Genomic DNA, 20006 nt, shown 5'->3' with positions numbered 1-20006 from the left:
CCTGGGTGAGTTTTGATTGTGATGTCACTCACTCAGCGTAGTGCCCTTGCCCCCGTTCCCGCTGCTGTTCCTGTACCTTTACGCATACGCCTGGGTGAGTTTTGATTGTGATGTCACTCACTCAGCGTAATGCCCCTTGCCCTCGTCCCGCTGCTGTTTCCCAGCGTATTGCCTCTGTTTTTGGTTCTCACTTAGAATAGTATTTTTGGACTTTACATCTCCCCCTGTGTGTTTGTCACACGAAGATATTATTACTTTGTTCACTTTGTTATTTGGACTGTTCTGCACCTGCTCTGTTTTTTCCCTTTTGTGCATTAACTATCTCCTCTGTCCTGCAGAGCGGCCCAGATGATTTCCACCAGTCCCAGTTCCTCCCTGTTCCCCAGCCCGCCTCCGCGGGCCTCAGTCCCCTTTCTAGTTCCACCTAGTTCCTGTTCCCTAGTTCTCCCCTTTCTAGTTCCACCTAGTTCCTGTTCCCTAGTTCTCCCCTTTCTAGTTCCACCTAGTTCCTGTTCCCTAGTTCTCCCCTTTCTAGTTCCACCTAGTTCCTGGTCCCAAGTTCTTCCCTTCTAGTTCCACCTAGTTCCTGTTCCCTAGTTCTCCCCTTTCTAGTTCCACCTAGTTCCTGGTCCCAAGTTCTCCCCTTCTAGTTCCACCTAGTTCCTTGTCCCTAGTTCCCCTAGTCCCCGTGTTCTCCTGTTCCCTAGCTCTCCTAGTCCCTAGTCCTCTCTCCCTAGTTCTCCTTGTCCCTGGTTTACCTAGTCTCTAGTTCCTCTGTCCCAAGGCGTTCCCTTAACCTTCCCTTAGGCGTTCCCTAACTTTCCATTAGTGTTCCCTTTTCCTGCCCGCCTCTTAAAGGCACCTTTCCTTCCCCTCATATTATATTCCTGTGTTTGTGATTCTCCCTTAAAGGGACAGTGCCCTTTTCCCTGTATTTCCCTGTTGTTCAATAAATATCTGTTTCTTGGCAAACCATCATACCTGTCTTGTGTTGTGCGATTGGGGTCGGTTACAAACCATAACACATTTATATTTTGCATCAGTCTGCATCATTGGTTGTCTTGTGTAGTGTTTGGTGAATGTATTGCATATTTTCACGTTCTCTGTGTACAGTACTTCACTCTCCTTCCATTTTGGTTGAAGGCAGGTGAACTCACCTGCTGCATTTTTATAGTGCTTAAACCTGATTGGTGTATCTACAATTAAGCAATAGTGTGTTTGTGCATCTGATTGCTGTGTTTAACCAATTGGCTCATATGTGTGGTAATTTGACATTCTATGTGTAATGTAATGCAAGTGTGTTTAGTGTTTTGCAAATAACTGTGTATTGTTTTGCAAAAAGTGTGAGGCTGATGTTGTGCTTATAGGGGTGCAAATCTGGGCCTATGTTTTGCTCCTTGAGTGTAAGGTTTTGATAATTGTGTAATACTTTTGATTTGAGTGTTTATGCAATCGAAGAAAACTGTAAAGACTAACTGTTTATTTCTTTTGTACATAGGCTGTGCATAATGTTTGTTTGTTTATTTGCTTATGTGTATGATTCTTAACTGTGTTTTAATTTTGTTATTGGTGTATATGTGTGTATGTATGTATATGTATATATATGTATGCATATGTGTATATATGTATATTTGTACCCTCGTTGGGGCCTCTTGGACCATATCAATGTTTTATCTGGATAAATAAAGGTTAAATAAATAAATAAGAAACTGATGATTTGGTCCTGTTAACTTTGAATTTTCTATGGGGACTGCCCAGATCCCTCTCATGGACCTGGACCTCACTTTAAAAAACTTGAATCTATAGTTCTTCAGTATTCGTCTCTAATTACTCTAAAATTGCGTATTTCTGTGTGTAAAAAAAGAAAAAAAAAGGGGGGGGGGGGGGGCTGAACCCCCCAATGTTTTCTAACCCTAAAAACGCCCCTGGGCCACATCTTCAATTTTCAACCTTAAACCTATCCTTCTGTTGTGAAAAGGACATGTGATAATCGGATATAAAAACGTACTAACATGTTGTTTGTCTGTTACACCTGTGCACATGGTGTTCCACGTTGGAATGAGGAAATGAAAGAAGAAAAAAAAAGAATGAGGAAATGGATTGTGTGCATGTTTGAGGACCGTCCTTGGCTAAGAAGTAGTTCAAACGATTGACTAATCGACAGTTCAATCAGCGAATCTAATGTATTCCGTGTTTATTGTTGGCCAAATCTAATACTTCAGTGCAAAAATATATAGCTAATATGTATGTGATGCAATAACAGATGTGCTTTTAATTTCCAGCAATGACTGAATCCTTTATTTATTCTTGCAATGAACATTGAAATTAACATTTAATTTGCAATGTCGTTGAGATGACAAATGACTTATAACTCATCAACTAATATTAGGGTGACTAACAGTATACAGTATGTTTGATATTATTAAAGTATAAGGATTGTTGATATATTTTTTTCACGATATTAACCAATGAACTTCAAAAGGTGTGGCTAAGTACATACTGTAGATGCACGTTAACAACCGTTAGGCCAATCATCACGAAATGTGCAGTGTATGTCCATATAACCTCGTTCCCAGTTTTATCTCTGTGAGATAAAGCCTGGTAAAGAACTACTGCCGAAAGTGTCTGTGCGGGTTAGAATTTCTGGTATAATGTACTTCCCCTGGAAGCTGCCTCCGAACGGACCAAACCAAAACCTTTCCCGAATTCTGTTGGCAAACAAGCTAGAACGTCCCGGTCATGTAGTAAATTGTAGTAAAGTGCACTTCACACGTTTCTATAATTGTTTTGTCAAAACCGGAAAGCCTGTAGCCTGTACTTCCTGTACTTCCGTTTAGACATTTTAGGAGGCATATCTTTACCAGCCTAATGACCCTAAAAATCTCATTAAAATGTACCACTAGGGGGCACTACGAATGCACAAATGGGCGTGGCAACCCATTTTTGACATCTCAACTGTAAGTCCAATTATGACCATATTTGCCATGGATCATTATTGGATCAAGCTTATCAACTGTTGTATAAGGCTTGTTTATATCTTTTGTAGATTTTAAGATATTAACCAATCAACTTCAAAAAAGACGTGGCCCAGCACAGAGATGGATGCATATCAACCCTTTGGCCAATAATCACCAATTATGCAGTGTATGTCCACATAACTACCGGAAACCTACCCTGACAATCTCATTCAAATTTACCACTAGACCCTAGTGACTAGGGGACGCTACAAATGCACAAAATGTACGTGGCATAACACAAAACTGACTATAAATCAAAGGTTTTCCATCCAAACATTACAAAACCTGCAGGAAATGTTTAATAACACTGCTGAACCGTGTGTGTGAACTTATTTTGCAATCCTGGTGATCAATATTGGCTTGAAACCCGCAGATCGCCGCTTGCGGCTATATTTATTATTACATTTACTCAAAATTATGCGATTTCTGTCTGGATCATTTCCTCTGCATCAGAAAAGCAGTGAAAGCCAAAAATGTAATCAAGAATTCAATATATATATATTTTTGTGTAGAAACTCCCTAGTTCAAGCACTGACAATATTGTAGCCTTGATTAAATGTTTGTTTATTCTCCAGACGTGTGGAGTGACGTCCAGGCTACTTGAGTGATGAGGACGCCTCTTCGTCTTTACAGGGCCTTTTCTGGGGAACCTTCTGGGCCACGCCGTAGGGCACGTGACACGCCACAGTCCCCAGCTCCGCCGCCCCCTCCACGTGGAACATCTGATCGTCAAAGAAGATGTGGGGCCTGATCTTCTCCAGCATGGGGCCCTTGGGCGCCCCGGCCAGGAACAGGGCCTCGTCGATCTCCAGACCCCACGATCGCAGAGTTTTTAGGGCCCGGGCGCCCGAGCTGGCCGCGCTGCGAGCCGTCACCAGGTAGGTGCGAATAGGGCAGTCCATACGCAGGCCTTTGGCGTAGAACTTCTTCTGCAGCTTTCCTAAAGCCTCCAGGAAGCACTTCAATGGCCCCTGGGGAGAAGGACAGTAAACGAAGAGTAAACTGGGAAACTCAATATTCGACACACAACATCTGCTCACAATTCAATGTTGATTCAGTCATATATAGGACAACTATCACCAAAGTAGTAGTGCATGCTGTATATTCCCGCAGACATACATGGTCAAGTGGCTTGTCCTCGTTCGTCTTTTCGTGCTCAAAGAATTTGTCCAGTCCGTGGGCCTTGTAGATGCGCTCAGACTCGTCGGAGAACAGAACGGCGTCGCCGTCGAAAGCCACACGCAGCTGCGTCTCTGAGACCTCCTGTATCTTCTCTGGGGCGAACATAGTGGCCGCTGCTATACCTGGTGCAGACAGACAGAGTACATCTGACTTTAGAGGTTGTGTTTTTTATACATCAGTAAGTTCCCAACCGACCAACAAGATTGGCCCAGAGGCATTCCACAAGTGCCGTATAAATACTGTATAATTAACAGCACTGGAATCTTTGCCTGTAAATGTAATCACTCTGCATTTGTTTACATTCATCAATAACAGTGTATCCGTATGCAAGTCTTTGTTTTGTTTACTGTTGTTTTGGCATATTGAGTTTCAAGAGGTAGATTGTAGCTAAATTCTGTTTGTAAAATGTCCACAAATCCTGCCTCTCTTTATTAGCCTGCTGTTGTTACCGTCAGATGTAACCTCATACAATCTCTAACATACACTGATCCATATCACCCTCTTCTACTCTTCCCCCACTGCTGTATAGTATACAGGCTGCCTTCTCTCTATGTGGTTTGGAAAAAGGTCTGTTAACCCTCTTGGAAATATCACAACTACTAATGGCTTAGTCCAGGATACAGTCACCTAATACCTGGGTATCTGGTTAGATAATACACTTTATTTTTTCTCAGAACGTGTTACATCTTCAATCAAAAATAAAAGCAAGACTTGGCTTCTTGTACAGGAATCGCTCCTGCTAAACGTTCCCTAGTCCAAATGTCCATTCCCCCATTGTTTGATTATGATGTCATTTACATGCATGCAAGCAAGAGTGTCCTTGATTGCCTTAATGTTTTGTATAACTCTGCAATTAGGTTTGCTACAAATGCCCCCTTTTCAACACATCACTGACAACTTCTCGACGAGAAATGAATTGGCTTACACTAATTTACACAACCTTCCTTGGTCTGACCCCTCCTTATCTGATACACTTGTTAAAATTGTCATTTACTCCCTGTAAACACCAGAGCTGCTCACCATATCTCGCTAGATGTTCCCTGTGTTAACACTTCTTTCAGTCAATCCTCCTTCCAATTTGCTGCTCCCAGCGGTTGGAACGAGATGCAAAAGACAAATTGGTCCCCCTCAACTACTTGTAAGGACTCTGTCGCAGAGTTGTTTACATATATAATACACCTGCAACTGTCACCCAGCCTTTGAACTGTCATTTGACTGTTATGCTTCATGTATGCCCCTTTGTCATTTAATTTGGTTGTTTGTTTGATGTGTGTTAATTATTATTATATTATTATTATTATTATTATTATTATTATTATTATTATTATTATTATTATTATTATTATTATTATTATTATTATTATTATTATTATTATGCTTACCTTTGTGATGTATGTACGATCTGTCTATTTTCTATTATATTTGTCCACATTCTTTTTTAATTTTTTTTTAAATCCCTGTTACCCTCCGAGGGGACCTTTTGTCCTCCCGCCAGGCCATCATTGAAAATAAGAATTTGATCTTATTTGACCTGCCTGGTTAAACTGTGCAATAAGTATTTGAGTGCAATATATTTATATTCCTCTATTCACAAAGTGCAATAGATCCATACATATACATCATATTCATATCTTGACTGATAGCTACTTACTTTAGCTGTGTTACTGTGAACTTTTGTGTTATTTGATAATTGTGTACAGTGTGATTTATTGTGTAGCACCTTAAGTTTGTTATTTTGATAACTGTGTACTTGAGTGTTTTATTATGTAGCACCTTATGTTTGTTATTTTGATAACTGTGTACTTATGTAGCACATTTACATTTAAATGTTGTCATTTAGCTGACAAAGCGACTTAAAAGTTTTGTACAACAAGACAGCAGGAAGGGTACAACTCTATCAGCTGAGTAACAATGTTCCGCGCATTTCACCCGCATTTCACTGTATGCCCAGGTATGTATGTGACAAATAAACCTCTTGAATCTAAAAAAAATTAAGATACATTTTCATAAAAGTGTTGAGTGCTACAGTGTAGGTTAGTATATTATGACTAGTGCATGACAGTAAGGTTAGTTATGGTTAGATTATTATTATTATTTTCTTTTTTTTTTCATTTCAGATAATGATTGAAGAAGTGTCTTTTGGTCGACAACGAAAGATTGGACGGTTTCGGCTGTCCTAACTGTGGTGGGAAGTTCGTTCCACCATTGTGGGGCAAGGACCGAAAATAGGCGACTTCTCTTTGATGACCCTCCCAGAGCTCGAATAGGAGTAGGTCTGAGGCGGCCAGAAGATGCAGAGCGTGTAGTTAGAGACCATTGACCGGAGGTAGGTGGGAGCCGTTCCCTTCGCCGCACGATATGCCAGGTCGAGGGCCTTGAAGTGGATTCGTGCGGCAATGGGGAGCCAGTGCAGGTCCCTGAGAAGTGGGGTGACATGGGCTGACTTCGGTAGGTTTGAGATCAGGCAGGCCGCTGCGTTCTGAATGAGTTGAAGCGGCTTGGTGGCAGTGGTCGGAAGGCCAGCAAGCAGTGCGTTGCAGTAGTCGAGGCGGGAGATGACTGTTGATTGGACAAGGAGTTGGGTGGCTTCTTTTGTCAGGAAGGGGCGGATCCTTCTGAGACGTGATGTTACCCAGATATTTAGTGTAGAGGGAGAAGAGAAGGGGTCCAAGGACCGAGCCGACAGGGTCCCTCTCCATGACCATTGGTAGGAGCGGTCATTGAGGTATGATGTCAGCCATGTCAGCGCAGAGCCAGCCACTCCCATTCCTGCAAGGGACGCAAGGAGGATCTGATGGTTGACTGTGTCGAAGGCTGCAGATAGGTCTAGGAGAATCAGGACAGAGGAGAGGCCTTTCACTTTTGCTAAGTGAAGTGCCTCTGTGACTGCAATGAGGGCCGTTTTTTGTGGAGTGATCAGTCCTGAAGCCTGACTGATTAGGGTCTAGGAGGTCATTCTGTAAGAGATCATCAGTAAGTTGGTTGGATACAGCACGTTCAAGTGTTTTAGAAAGGAAGGAGAGAAGAGAGACAGGACGATAGTTGCCTATGACGGTGGGGTTCATGGTTGGTTTCTTTATGAGCGGTGTGACTCTGGCTTGTTTTAGGGAGGTGGGGACCACCCCCAAGTTGAGGGAGGAGTTGATGGTTGCAGTTAGGAATGGGAGGATGTCTGGTGCTATGGTCTGGAGGTGTGGGGAGGGTAACTGATCCAGCTGGCATGTAGTCGGACGGTTTGACGTTACCAGTGTCAGGGTCTCGGTTTCTGTAATGGGCGAGAAAGATGACAGAGTGAAGGATGAGGTTCTCGGTTCAGTATTTGGAATGGGTGGGGGTTGGGAGAAGGAGCTGCTGATGTTCCCCACTTTTTCCTCAAAGAAGATCGCAAAGTCTTCGGCAGAGAGATATTAGGGGGGGGGGTGGGGAGGAGTGAGGAGCGAGGAGCGAGGACATGGTAGCATGCAGTTTGCGAAGGTTCTTGGCAGAGGCCTCGATCCTATGGTGAAAGAAAGAAGCTTTGGCAGTAGTAATGGTTTTGGAGAATATTAACAAGAGGTTGTGATATGTGGCGATGTCAGCAGTGAGGCGTGACTTTCTATACTTCCTCTCAGCCACTCTCAGGACCCGTCTTTGTTCTCTCACTGCATCCGTCAGCCATGGACTGGGTGGGGAACGGCGGGCAGGTTTCTCAACGAGGGGACAGAGCTTGTCGAAGGAGGTTGCGATGGCTGAGAGGAGGGTGGAGGTTGCCATATCTGGGGGGAGAGCAGAGAAGGTGTCACTCAAAGAGAGCGCATAGTAGGTCAGAGGAGAGCATGGAGGGGATAGGGAGGGCAGGTTGCGTCTGACTGAGGCGGTTTGAGTTGGGGTGGAGAGCTTTCGGTTAAGCATGAGAGTTAGTGAGAAGGATATGAAGGAATGGTCAGATAAATGCAGGGGAGTTACCGTGGTGTTAATGATGCTGGAGTTACGGGAGAATATGAGATCCAAGGAGTTGCCTGCTTTGTGAGTGGGAGGCATGACAGTGGGACTCATGTCAAAGGATTGTAGGAGGGAGACCACTGTGTCCGACTGAGATGAGTCAGGCAGGTTGAAGTCGCCCATTAGAAGGAGGGGGGTACCATCTTCTGGTAAGGAGCTTAGAAGCATGTCCAGCCCATCTGGGAAGTGATCGATAGTGTAACAATGGTGAGATTGAAAGGATTAGAGACGGATACTGCATGATATTCGAGAGAAGAGAGTGACAGCGCTGGGAGTGGTGTTAAGTTTGTAGCCCATGAGGGAGCTGTCATGAGGCCAGTGCCTCCACCCCGTCTGGAAGGTCGAGGTGTGTGAGTGAAGTTATAGTTTGTAGATAAGGCTGCAGGTGTTGATGAGTTATTGGGGGTTATCCAGGTTGTTACGAAGGATCAGATTAAACCGAATATATATTTATTTATTGATATATATTGCATAGTATTTGTATATCGTTTGATATCCCTTGTATATTCCTTGTACATATACACGGAATATCCCTTTAGTCTAGCCCATAATAGTTCATTCTCCTATTGGACAGCGGTCCACCGGCGCCAGGGACCGGCCCCCGGAGCCAAGTTCAAAGTCACCGATACGACAAGTCTGTACTTGCCCGGCCCTGCCCAGGGATACGGCGACAGAAATGAGAGTGGCACTATTTGTTCACCGTGCGTATAAATACGGCGCAGGTGAATGTAGAAGACCCTTAGCCCCTTACCTCCGTACCCTTCGTGCACTTAGCATGTTACCGATAAGTTGAAGCCTCACCCACGATACAACGTGTGGTGAAGTATGGCCTGTTTGGCCTCAGAATAGAGCATCGGGACCGCGTGCGAATTAGTAACTGAATTGTCAGAGTTTGGCACTATACCGTCGAGTGCGACATATTTCTATTGAGTCTTTAATAGTCTATTGTGTATAGTGTATCGTGCGGTTGGAATTCTATGGTGACCAGCATCCCCAACGCTTTCTCGTATTAGCTAGAGTTCTTATCCAGGCTGGGCCGACCGCATGGCGCCTTCACCCGAGGAGACCTAGGCGAGAACCGTATGGACATGTACACTGGATTAATCTACCCGACGACTGCATAGCCTTTGCGGCTGGAATATATTTGCTTTGGTCCTATGATTTATGGAGCGGATAATCGCCGACGCCTGCACGTGTTGGATTTACCCCGATAGGAGTCAAGTCGAGTCGGCGCTCAGAGAGCCTGGGGCCGCCTAGCTTTCTTCACTGTAGAGCTACAGTCTACAAGAGAACCAAGCTGTATTCGTCTGTGGATCAAGGGACTACTGCACCGGCTTCTGTACCTGAAGTCTCCCTAGTCATCGTTGACCAGATGTCCTACTACCGACAGATCTTCTACCCCCCTGCTGGCTTACAACCAGTGGGAACCCTTTCCAGTATCCCCGCTATCACTAGTGGACCATAGATATAATTCCCTAAGATTCAGGTTGTATAATTACCTCCTGCGTAACCAGATCATGGACATTCGTTATTGATTTGCCGACGCATACTCCTTTGCCTTACAAGTGCATTCAAAGAATAATGTAAAGTATCCTATGTACCTTTTGCTCCATTAAATACTTGATTAATACCTTTGACTGGAACCGATTTCATTGTGGGAAGTGTTCATCATATTCATATATCGTGTACTGTATGGCCAGTAATTAAAGTACATAAAGCGGTAGTGGTTTAATGATACCATACTTATCAATACAGTCAGGGAATTGTACCCCTCAGTTACAATTGGTCCTTCGAGCCGGAGGGTAACTAGTGTAATATTAATATAGTGGTATTAATATTGAAATGGCCTATGATGAACACTCCACAAAACGGTCCTCCTAAAGTAGATCGCCCGCAGCGTAGACGGCAGACACCTCAGTACTTAGAGGATTACGTTGCCAGTATACTACCTAGCCTTCTACAAACGGTAAATGCGGAAAAAGTAGAAAGTAAAATTATGTCCGACCCTATCAACCAGGCTACCCCGCCAACAGAGGCCCTAGTGGGTTCTAATGTAACTGACCAAGCTCACGGTAGGGACCAGGAGGGAACTGACACGACTTTACCCCCCGCCAAGAACGAAGAAGTAGTCCCCGGAGAGCTCCAGGAGGAAGACAACCCTCCAGTGATGGAACTCTGCCCGGTACAAGAAGAGGAGAGCGCCCAGGAGATAGAGCTCCAGGACTCCCCGCAGGAGAACGCATCTCCAACGAGTACTGCCAGGAGCGGATCACCTCAACCAGCGTCTTCCCCCAGCGAGGCGGACAAGATGCTGGCACAGGCATTCCTCGCCAGCCTAGCAGCCTCTACAGAGCGAGATCGACTCCAAGCACAGACGCTTAGTGAGCGCGAACATTCTTCCATGGAAAGAGAACGCCTCCAAGCGCAGCAACGGAGCGACGAAGATCGTATACGTCTAGAGATTAGACGCCTTCAGACGGAAGAGAATATGGTAAGGGACCACGCCGAAGCCCAGCGCGCCGCCGCCGAAGCCCAGCGCGCCGCTGCCGGTGCCCAAAGAGAAGCAGAGCGCGACATCGCTCTCACCAAGCGCGAAGCCGAGCGCGACCGATTACAAGCGCAGCTAATGGAGCAGCTGATCGCCAGGGCAACACCCCCTCCCTCCGCACGGGGTTCCAGGGCCTCGTCAAGACACGGGTCAAGGGCACCCTCCCCTAACCGATTAAGCGACCCTGAGCCCGACCACCAGAGAGAGCCTATACCCCCCTCCGAACTCCTTCCCCGACCGGTCCACGCGAGGACCAGCTACAAGGAAGAAACGGTCTACACCGCGGAGAGGCTAAATAGACGACTACAGGATCTAGAGGACCTGACAGAGGAAGAAGAAGAGGGAGAGGAGGAGAGTCAAGCCCGACAGCAGCACAGAACTCCACAGGACCAGGAGGTCCAGTACAGCCCAGGCTCTACCCCCGCGGCTCTGCGCTACAGACCCCCGACTCAATTCACGGGTGAGCTTGACGCACGACCAGTCCCGAGGAATAGCACCTGGATACGCGGGCCATGGTACCCAGCAGGTACCAGCCCACCAAGAGGCGTAAGAGGAGACTCGCCTAGGAGGCCTCTCTTCCAACGCTCACCGATGTGCCAGCCATCCATGGCATCATACATTGGCACACCGACGTTTCCAGACTTCACCCATGAGAACAGAGCACAGTACACGGAGCTACGGATGTGCCTAGAGACAATGATGGCTGATGTAGCTGATGAACGCCACAAGTATGCTATCCTATTGAAGCACCTCAAGGTGCCCCGAGCGCACAATATAGCGCTGGCCTATGCCACCTCTACTACCCCATACACAGCGGCTCTAGCAGCACTCGACCAAAGATATGGACGCATATGGGACTACGTAATACAAGAGATAAGGCATATTGACCGCCTACCCCCAGCAACAGACAATCGCTCACTAGACGACCTGTCTATCAAGGTACAATCCCTGGTAGGGATGCTGGGGGCGCAACGAGAAAAGGGTATGCACGAACTATACGCAAACTCTAATGTCGAGAGGATTTTAGAGAAGCTTCCGCCCGCCCGACAAGAGCGCTTCAGGCGGCAAAGAGACCACCGTGATCCTAACGGTCCCGAGCCATCCCTCCTAGACCTAGCCGACTTCCTGGCGAGAGAAGTCAGCAGCCTGCGATTGGATACGTTCGTGCGGAGCACACCAAGCTCCAGAGAGGGACCTAGGAGAGCAAACGATGGCCGAAGATTGGTGACTGTCATGCACCAATCAGAACCAGTACCGAGCAGCAAGAACCACAGTACCCCCTCGATGAAAGAGAAGTGGAAGATGGTGTGCCCGTACTGCGAGAAAGAACATTGGTTGTCACAATGTGACACATTCAAGAAGATGACCGCCGACGAAGTGGGTCAATGGATAAAGTCCAACCGACGCTGTTACCGATGTGCGCGCAGTCACATGGCAGCCGAGTGCCGCTTAAAGAAGAGGTGTAGTCGGTGTGACGGAGCCCACCTAGATGTCCTACACGACAGTAACAGAAGAAAGCCCGCACCCTCAAGCAGCACAAAGGCAAGTGTTATGTACATTGACCCCGCCAGCAGCGGGGGCGCCCGAGTGCTCTTAAAGGTGGTCCGCGTAACACTGAGTTACCAAGACAAGGTCATGGACACTTATGCCGTCCTTGACGACGGGTCAGAGAAGACCCTTCTCCTCGCATCCGCTGCGGCCCAGCTGGGGCTGCGGGGGAGCGAAAACCAGATGACGATTCGGACAATAAGAAGAGATCTAAAGACGATAAAGGGCGAGAATGTCTCCTTCACTATCGCAGCAAGCGGGCAGCCAGAGAGACGGTATAGGATTACTAATGCTTTCACCAGCCAAGAAATAGGCCTGTCGCAGTACACCTACCCCATCGCCAAGCTGATGGATAAATATGTGCACCTGCGTCAACTACCTATCCCGCTCATAGACGGTGCCACTCCGACCCTGCTGATAGGCTCCGACCATGCAGACCTCATAGTCCCGATAGACCGGGTCCACACAGGGCCCAGAGGCTGTCCTGCAGCAGTCGAGACCCGCCTAGGATGGACATTACAAGGCCCCCTCGCTAAGTCTCTTAACCGAACAGCAGCCACTAGCTGCCTCCACTCCAGAGTGACAGAAGAAGACACCACCCTCCTACAGCATGTCGAGAGGCTATGGACACTAGAGACAATGCCCTTTAAGAACGAAAAGAAAGACATTCGTTCCAAGGAAGACATTTACGCCATAGCACTCCTCGAGCAAGGGACAAAGAGAGTCAAAGTCAACGGAGTGATGAGATACGCAACTCCACTCTTGAGGCGAGAGGGTATGCCCACCTTCCACGCCCCAAAAGAAGCGACGGAGCGGTATCTATTGAACACAGAGCGGCGCCTAGCCAGAGACCCCGCTCAAGAGACTGTGTACCGCGCTGAGATTAACAAGCTAATCACAGCGGGACACATAAAGAAAATTGACATTAAAGAGGCCGATCAGACGATCGAATCATGGTACGTGCCGCACCACAAAGTCCACCACAACGGCAAGGATCGTATTGTGTTCAACTGCAGCTACCAGATCGGATCACAAAATCTGAATAAAGAGCTCTTGCCCGGCCCAACACTCGGCCCCTCCCTACTAGGCGTGTTACTACGTTTCCGCCAGGACAAGGTGGCCATCAGCGGCGACATCAAAGGGATGTTCCTGCAGGTGAGACTAGTGGAGGAGGACAAGCCCCTGCTGCGGTTCCTATGGAGAGAGAGGATCGGGGATGAGCACCCAGCCATCTATCAATGGGAAGTCCTCCCTTTCGGAACCACATGCAGCCCATGCTGTGCTACGTTTGCACTGCAAAAACACGTCGCAGAGGACCCAGCAGCTGATGAAGAGGTCCGAAAAAGTGTAGAAAATAGTTTCTACGTGGACAACTGTCTGCAAAGCGTCTCGACGCCAGAAGAAGCCGAGGCCCTTCTACTCAAGCTCCGCGCCTCCCTGATCAAAGGCGGCTTTGATCTCAGGCAGTGGGCCAGCAGCGACCCGCAAGTATTGCGCAGCCTCTCCCCCGAGGACAAGGCAGCAAGCAGCGAGACCTGGATGGCGACCATCCCAGGAGAAGCCCAAGAAATGACACTAGGACTAGTCTGGCGCTTCAAAACAGACTCGCTCCATTATAAACACACACCCCTGACCAAGGAGCAGGGAAGGTCGACTGCACTACCGACCACCAGACGGAGTGTATACAGAACACTCGCCAGACAATGTGACCCGTTGGGATGTATTCTACCTTACACCACCAGGGCAAAGATGATTGTAAGAGCGTTATGGGACAAGGACCAGGGCTGGGACGACCCCATACCCGAACACCTTGCATCCACATGGAGAGAGTGGGAGACGGAACTCAGCTCACTCCCAGGTGTTAACATACGCCGCAGCTACTTCCCACCCACAGTGAGGCCGGAGACGTGCCAGATGGACCTGCACGTCTTCAGCGACGCCTCCGAAGTAGCCTACGGTTCGGTGGCCTACTTGCGTGCCCGAGAGGAGGGAGGAGAAATACGTACTGCTTTCATCCTGGCTCGCTCAAGAATAGCCCCAAGAAAGCAACAATCTATCCCGCGTCTAGAGCTCTGCGCAGCCCTAGCAGGAGCGCAACTCGCCACGTTAATCCAACGTGAACTCACCATCCCGGTGCAAAGAACAATCTTGTGGTCAGACTCCACGACAGTACTCACATGGATCCGGTCTGATTCGTGCAGATACAAGGTCTTCGTGGGAGTCAGAGTCACAGAGATTCAAGATTTAACAGAAGTAGCAAGCTGGAGATATGTGGACACAAAACACAACCCAGCTGACGTCATCACCCGGGGAATGTCCCTGGATGACCTCACCCGTCACAACCCATACAGTGACGGACCAGAGTTTCTCAAGCTCCCGGAAGAAGAGTGGCCTACACCCACCCCACGGGAGGCGAGTAAAGAGGAGGCCGAAAACAAGAAATCTGTGTTCTGTGGATTGAACACACTCGTCTCCACAGACCCCGACATAGACGATTGCCTCACCCTAGAGAGTGCGCAGCTAAAGACATTTCTGTGGCACCACCCAGAGGTTCAGCCCACTACTGACATTTCAGCAGCTGACTACGAAGAAGCAGAACTTCTTCTACTACAACGAACCCAGAGAGACTCATTCCCCGATGAGCTAGACTGTCTACAGGGAGCAAAGCCCATCCCATCAGACAGCAGACTGCTCCACCTAGCACCCGTGAGCGACGCCCATAGTCCCATCAGAGTGGGTGGTCGTCTGCGGAGAGCCCCAGACTTACCGGATGACGTTAAGTACCCGATAGTCTTGAACAGCCGACACAAGGTCACAGAGCTGATCATAAAGAAATACGACGAGGATGTGCACCACGCAGGGGCAGAGAGAGTCTTCGCGGAGATCAGACGTCGTTATTGGATACTGCAAGGGAGAGAAGCAGTGCGGCGCTTCCAGCGAACCTGTCTAGACTGTCGTAAGTGGCGAGCGCAGCCCAGTATACCTCGGATGGCTGACCTACCTCCCTGTCGCCTCCGACTCGGCGACAAGCCTTTTCACTCCACCGGTATGGACTGTTTCGGCCCGCTGTATATAAAGAAAGGAAGAGGAACCGAGAAGCGGTGGGGTATTGTATTCAAATGCATGACCACCCGAGCGATACATATAGAACTCCTTCCAACCATGAGCACAGACTCATTCCTTATGGCCTTCCGAAGATTCACATCACGGAAAGGCAAACCGTCTATATTGTTGTCTGATCACGGGACAAACTTCAAAGGCGGAGAAAGAGAGCTGAGAGAGAGCTTCCAAGCTATGGGCCCAGAACTTAAGACCCACCTCGCTCCATCCCAGATTGACTTCCAGTTTAATCCCCCGAACGCACCTCACTTCGGTGGAACTTGGGAACGAGAAGTACGTTCAATAAAGACAGCCCTGTACGCCGTGCTTGGGGCCCAGACCGTGGCGGAAGAAGTCCTAATGACAGTCCTCACGGAGATCGAGGGAGTATTGAACTCAAAGCCCCTCGGTTACGTCTCAAGTGATGTAGCAGATGTCGACCCAGTCACCCCCAACACACTCTTGATGGTGCGGCTGGACCCCGCGCTACCCCAGACAATGTACAGGCCTGAAGAAGCGAACGGCCGAAGAATGTGGAGGTACAGTCAAGTACTGGCTGACAAGTTTTGGAACAGCTTCCTACTCCACTACCTACCGTCTCTACAGACCCGCCAGAAATGGGTGAAAGAGAGAGACAATTTGACAGAAGGAACAGTCGTCATGATTATCGACCAGTCACTACCCCGAGCGATGTGGCCGGCTGGCCGCGTAAGCAAAGTGATCACCGGTGCCGACGGAAAGGTCCGAGCAGCTGAAGTGCTCGTCCAAGGGCGGACCTACACCCGACCCGTGGCGAGGCTAATAGAACTGCCAAGGCTCCCCGATACTATCGATGACGACCATGACCCCATGACTTTGTGAACTGACTGACCCTCACAACAGACATTGAGTAGAGGACAGTGCGGTTAATCTGTCTCTGCTTAGCTAATTAGGTGGGACTAATTAGGGGGCGGCTGGTACGAAGGATCAGATTAAACCGAATATATATATTTATTTATTGATATATATTGCATAGTATTTGTATATCGTTTGATATCCCTTGTATATTCCTTGTACATATACACGGAATATCCCTTTAGTCTAGCCCATAATAGTTCATTCTCCTATTGGACAGCGGTCCACCGGCGCCAGGGACCGGCCCCCGGAGCCAAGTTCAAAGTCACCGATACGACAAGTCTGTACTTGCCCGGCCCTGCCCAGGGATACGGCGACAGAAATGAGAGTGGCACTATTTGTTCACCGTGCGTATAAATACGGCGCAGGTGAATGTAGAAGACCCTTAGCCCCTTACCTCCGTACCCTTCGTGCACTTAGCATGTTACCGATAAGTTGAAGCCTCACCCACGATACAACGTGTGGTGAAGTATGGCCTGTTTGGCCTCAGAATAGAGCATCGGGACCGCGTGCGAATTAGTAACTGAATTGTCAGAGTTTGGCACTATACCGTCGAGTGCGACATATTTCTATTGAGTCTTTAATAGTCTATTGTGTATAGTGTATTGTGCGGTTGGAATTCTATAGTGACCAGCATCCCCAACGCTTTCTCGTATTAGCTAGAGTTCTTATCCAGGCTGGGCCGACCGCATGGCGCCTTCACCCGAGGAGACCTAGGCGAGAACCGTATGGACATGTACACTGGATTAATCTACCCGACGACTGCATAGCCTTTGCGGCTGGAATATATTTGCTTTGGTCCTATGATTTATGGAGCGGATAATCGCCGACGCCTGCACGTGTTGGATTTACCCCGATAGGAGTCAAGTCGAGTCGGCGCTCAGAGAGCCTGGGGCCGCCTAGCTTTCTTCACTGTAGAGCTACAGTCTACAAGAGAACCAAGCTGTATTCGTCTGTGGATCAAGGGACTACTGCACCGGCTTCTGTACCTGAAGTCTCCCTAGTCATCGTTGACCAGATGTCCTACTACCGACAGATCTTCTACCCCCCTGCTGGCTTACAACCAGTGGGAACCCTTTCCAGTATCCCCGCTATCACTAGTGGACCATAGATATAATTCCCTAAGATTCAGGTTGTATAATTACCTCCTGCGTAACCAGATCATGGACATTCGTTATTGATTTGCCAACGCATACTCCTTTGCCTTACAAGTGCATTCAAAGAATAATGTAAAGTATCCTATGTACCTTTTGCTCCATTAAATACTTGATTAATACCTTTGACTGGAACCGATTTCATTGTGGGAAGTGTTCATCATATTCATATATCGTGTACTGTATGGCCAGTAATTAAAGTACATAAAGCGGTAGTGGTTTAATGATACCATACTTATCAATACAGTCAGGGAATTGTACCCCTCAGTTACACAGGTCTCGGTTAGAGCCAGGAGCTGTAGGTTTTGACTATGGGCGTAGGCAGTAATGAAGTCAGTTTTCTTGACAGCTGATTGACAATTCCATAAGCCTGCACGTACAGTGACCGGTACATATTAGTGGCTGGGGGGGGGGGGGGGGGGTAGGAGAGATTAGCCGGGTTGCTACCAAACTCGTGGGTGGGTTGAATCTGGTCTGGAGGAGCAGATTGTTGAGATGGGTACGAAGCACATTGTGGTATCAGAGTAGCAGGGATAAAGGTGAAGTAGGGGAGGAAGAGAGGTAGAGAAATAGAGAAATAGCAGAGTGGGAGGGAAAGGAAACATTTTCAGAGTGGAGTGATAGATAGGATAATGGTATACTTAGCACTAGATGGGTGGGTCGGTTATTTTTCGTATAGCTTTGCGCTCTGCTCTATTGGAACTGTCCCTTTAATCATATGCTATCATGAAAACTTTCAACCACATGCACGCTCCTCACCTGCCTGGCCACGCCCACATCCGCTCACACATAAGCGGGGCCATACTACCAGTCCCTTCCCTACTTTCACCACCGTGAAGTCTGTGTATAGCACCGCTAAGTAGTTAGTTAGTTATAGGAGCTGTGTTGGCGTTGTCTTTTGTTTCTCGCTCTCTCACTAATTTATGGGAGAGAGAAAGGATAATGTCGTCACCACCGGAGAGTCTAGAGGATTATTCTGACCTCCACCGGCGCTTCACATTTGGTTCTATTGCCGCGAGAGGCAGTCGGCTGGCCGACGGTCTCTCTGGGTGGGTGGTGTCTTGCGACGTGGGCTCTCCGCCACAGATGTGTCAGTTGTGCGGGGTCGGCTGCGCAGGCTTGCGGCCCCGCAGAACAGCCGGCTCCAAGCGAGGATTCCTCCGTTACCTCTCCATCGCGGGTGTATGGAGGGGACGGGGGGTTCTTGTTTGACGCCCCACGAAAACAGAGGCTTTGTTTTTCTGGGAGCCCCGATTCCGAGTCTGGGTTCGAGTCCCAAGTCTCTGAGGAGGGATGCCCTCTGCCATCCGCACTGGACGTTGGCCCCCGCCTTTCAAAAAGAAAGTGGGTTGTGCTTCCCGGCGCGAGGGGTGCGAGCTTGCGTGTTTTTTAGCCCGAGCTCAAGGCGGCAGCAGCCCGCATAAAACGGGGCTTTGCTGCCGACGCCACTGTATCTCTGGCAACGCTGTCCTGTGAGGGAGGCAGGTGTTGTCTGCCCTTTTTTCTTTGGGCTAAAGAAGAGGCAGTCGGCTGTCTGAAGTGATCAGGCCTGCATCGCTATTCCTCACATTACACAGCTTCAGTAGTAGCCGGTAGCTAACAGTGGGCCTGTGAGAGCTGGCCGTTAGCTTGCTGCTGCGTTACTGGTAGCTATCGGTGGGCCGGTAAGAGCTAGCCGGTAGCTGGCCGTTGGTCGGAGCCAACGGTGGGCCTGTGAAGGCTAGCCGTTAGCTTGGTGCTAACCGTCAGCCTGGAGTTAGCCGTTAGCTTGTTGCTAACCATTGGCGTTAGCCGTGGGGAGGTAGCGGGCCCTGAACACTCTGATTCGGCGTCATCTCTGGCAGAAGATGTCGTCAGCCTGCACCATGGCCGGCCGCAGGATGTGGGCGAAACGCCAGAGCGGGACTCCAGCCGTCGCCACTTCTGGCCCTGCCAGCAAGAGGCCTCGTCAACGAGGTGGACCAGCCATTGTTGCGGCCATTCGTCCTGCGTCCGGGGGTCAGGTAGGACACGTTACCGCTATGCCCCACTCTTATGGGCTTTCGTGCTATCTACGTTTTCCAGCCACATGCATAAAAGACGTAACTTCATCAACTTCTGATAGTATATTGAAATTCTTTATTGGGAAAACCACATTGAGATACAGTATCTCGTTTTCGAGAGGGTCCCATAGTCATGTCTCAATAGGGAACAAAAGTCAATGCCATGTCCAGTATAAACTTGTGAAATATAACGTAGATTGTAAAATATAAGTGAACTATAATAAGTATATTTTAGATTTAAATTTTTTAGCGTTTTATCGCTTTTCATGGTCAGACATGACCGACAGATGAGGAGAGGATGAACGGGAGAGGAGGCGGGGAAGACATGCGACAGATGGAGGTCACCGGGAGTGGGAAGCGAACCCGGGACGGCCGCTTCGCGACGCAGCGCGATACATGGTGTGCTACCATGTATAGTCTGACTCTAGTATATATAGTCTAGCGCCCCTATATATAAGTGTAACTGAGGGGTACAATTCCCTGACTGTATTGAGAGTATGGTATCATTAAACCACTACTTAGTTATGTACTTTAATTACTG

At 48.4% G+C, this 20006-nt stretch overlaps 1 protein-coding gene across 1 annotated transcript; it reads right to left on the bottom strand.

The window, feature by feature from the left end:
• Positions 1-3613: 3613 nt before the first annotated feature.
• LOC311225723 (cytosolic 5'-nucleotidase 1A-like) lies at positions 3614-18598 on the bottom strand (the record flags this gene model as incomplete). The annotated part of the gene is made up of 4 exons (XM_084311117.1): positions 3614-3988; positions 4137-4321; positions 7445-7464; positions 18591-18598. The coding sequence occupies 4 exons, from the start codon at positions 18596-18598 to the stop codon at positions 3614-3616; spliced, it is 588 nt and encodes a 195-aa protein (XP_084167243.1).
• Positions 18599-20006: the final 1408 nt, after the last annotated feature.

Source organism: Notolepis coatsorum (assembly GCF_963971535.1).
Source record: "Notolepis coatsorum genome assembly, chromosome: 3".
NCBI classification, from domain to species: domain Eukaryota; kingdom Metazoa; phylum Chordata; class Actinopteri; order Aulopiformes; family Paralepididae; genus Notolepis; species Notolepis coatsorum.
Note: the sequence above shows the minus strand (reverse complement) of the source record. Positions and strands in the feature narration are given on the sequence as shown.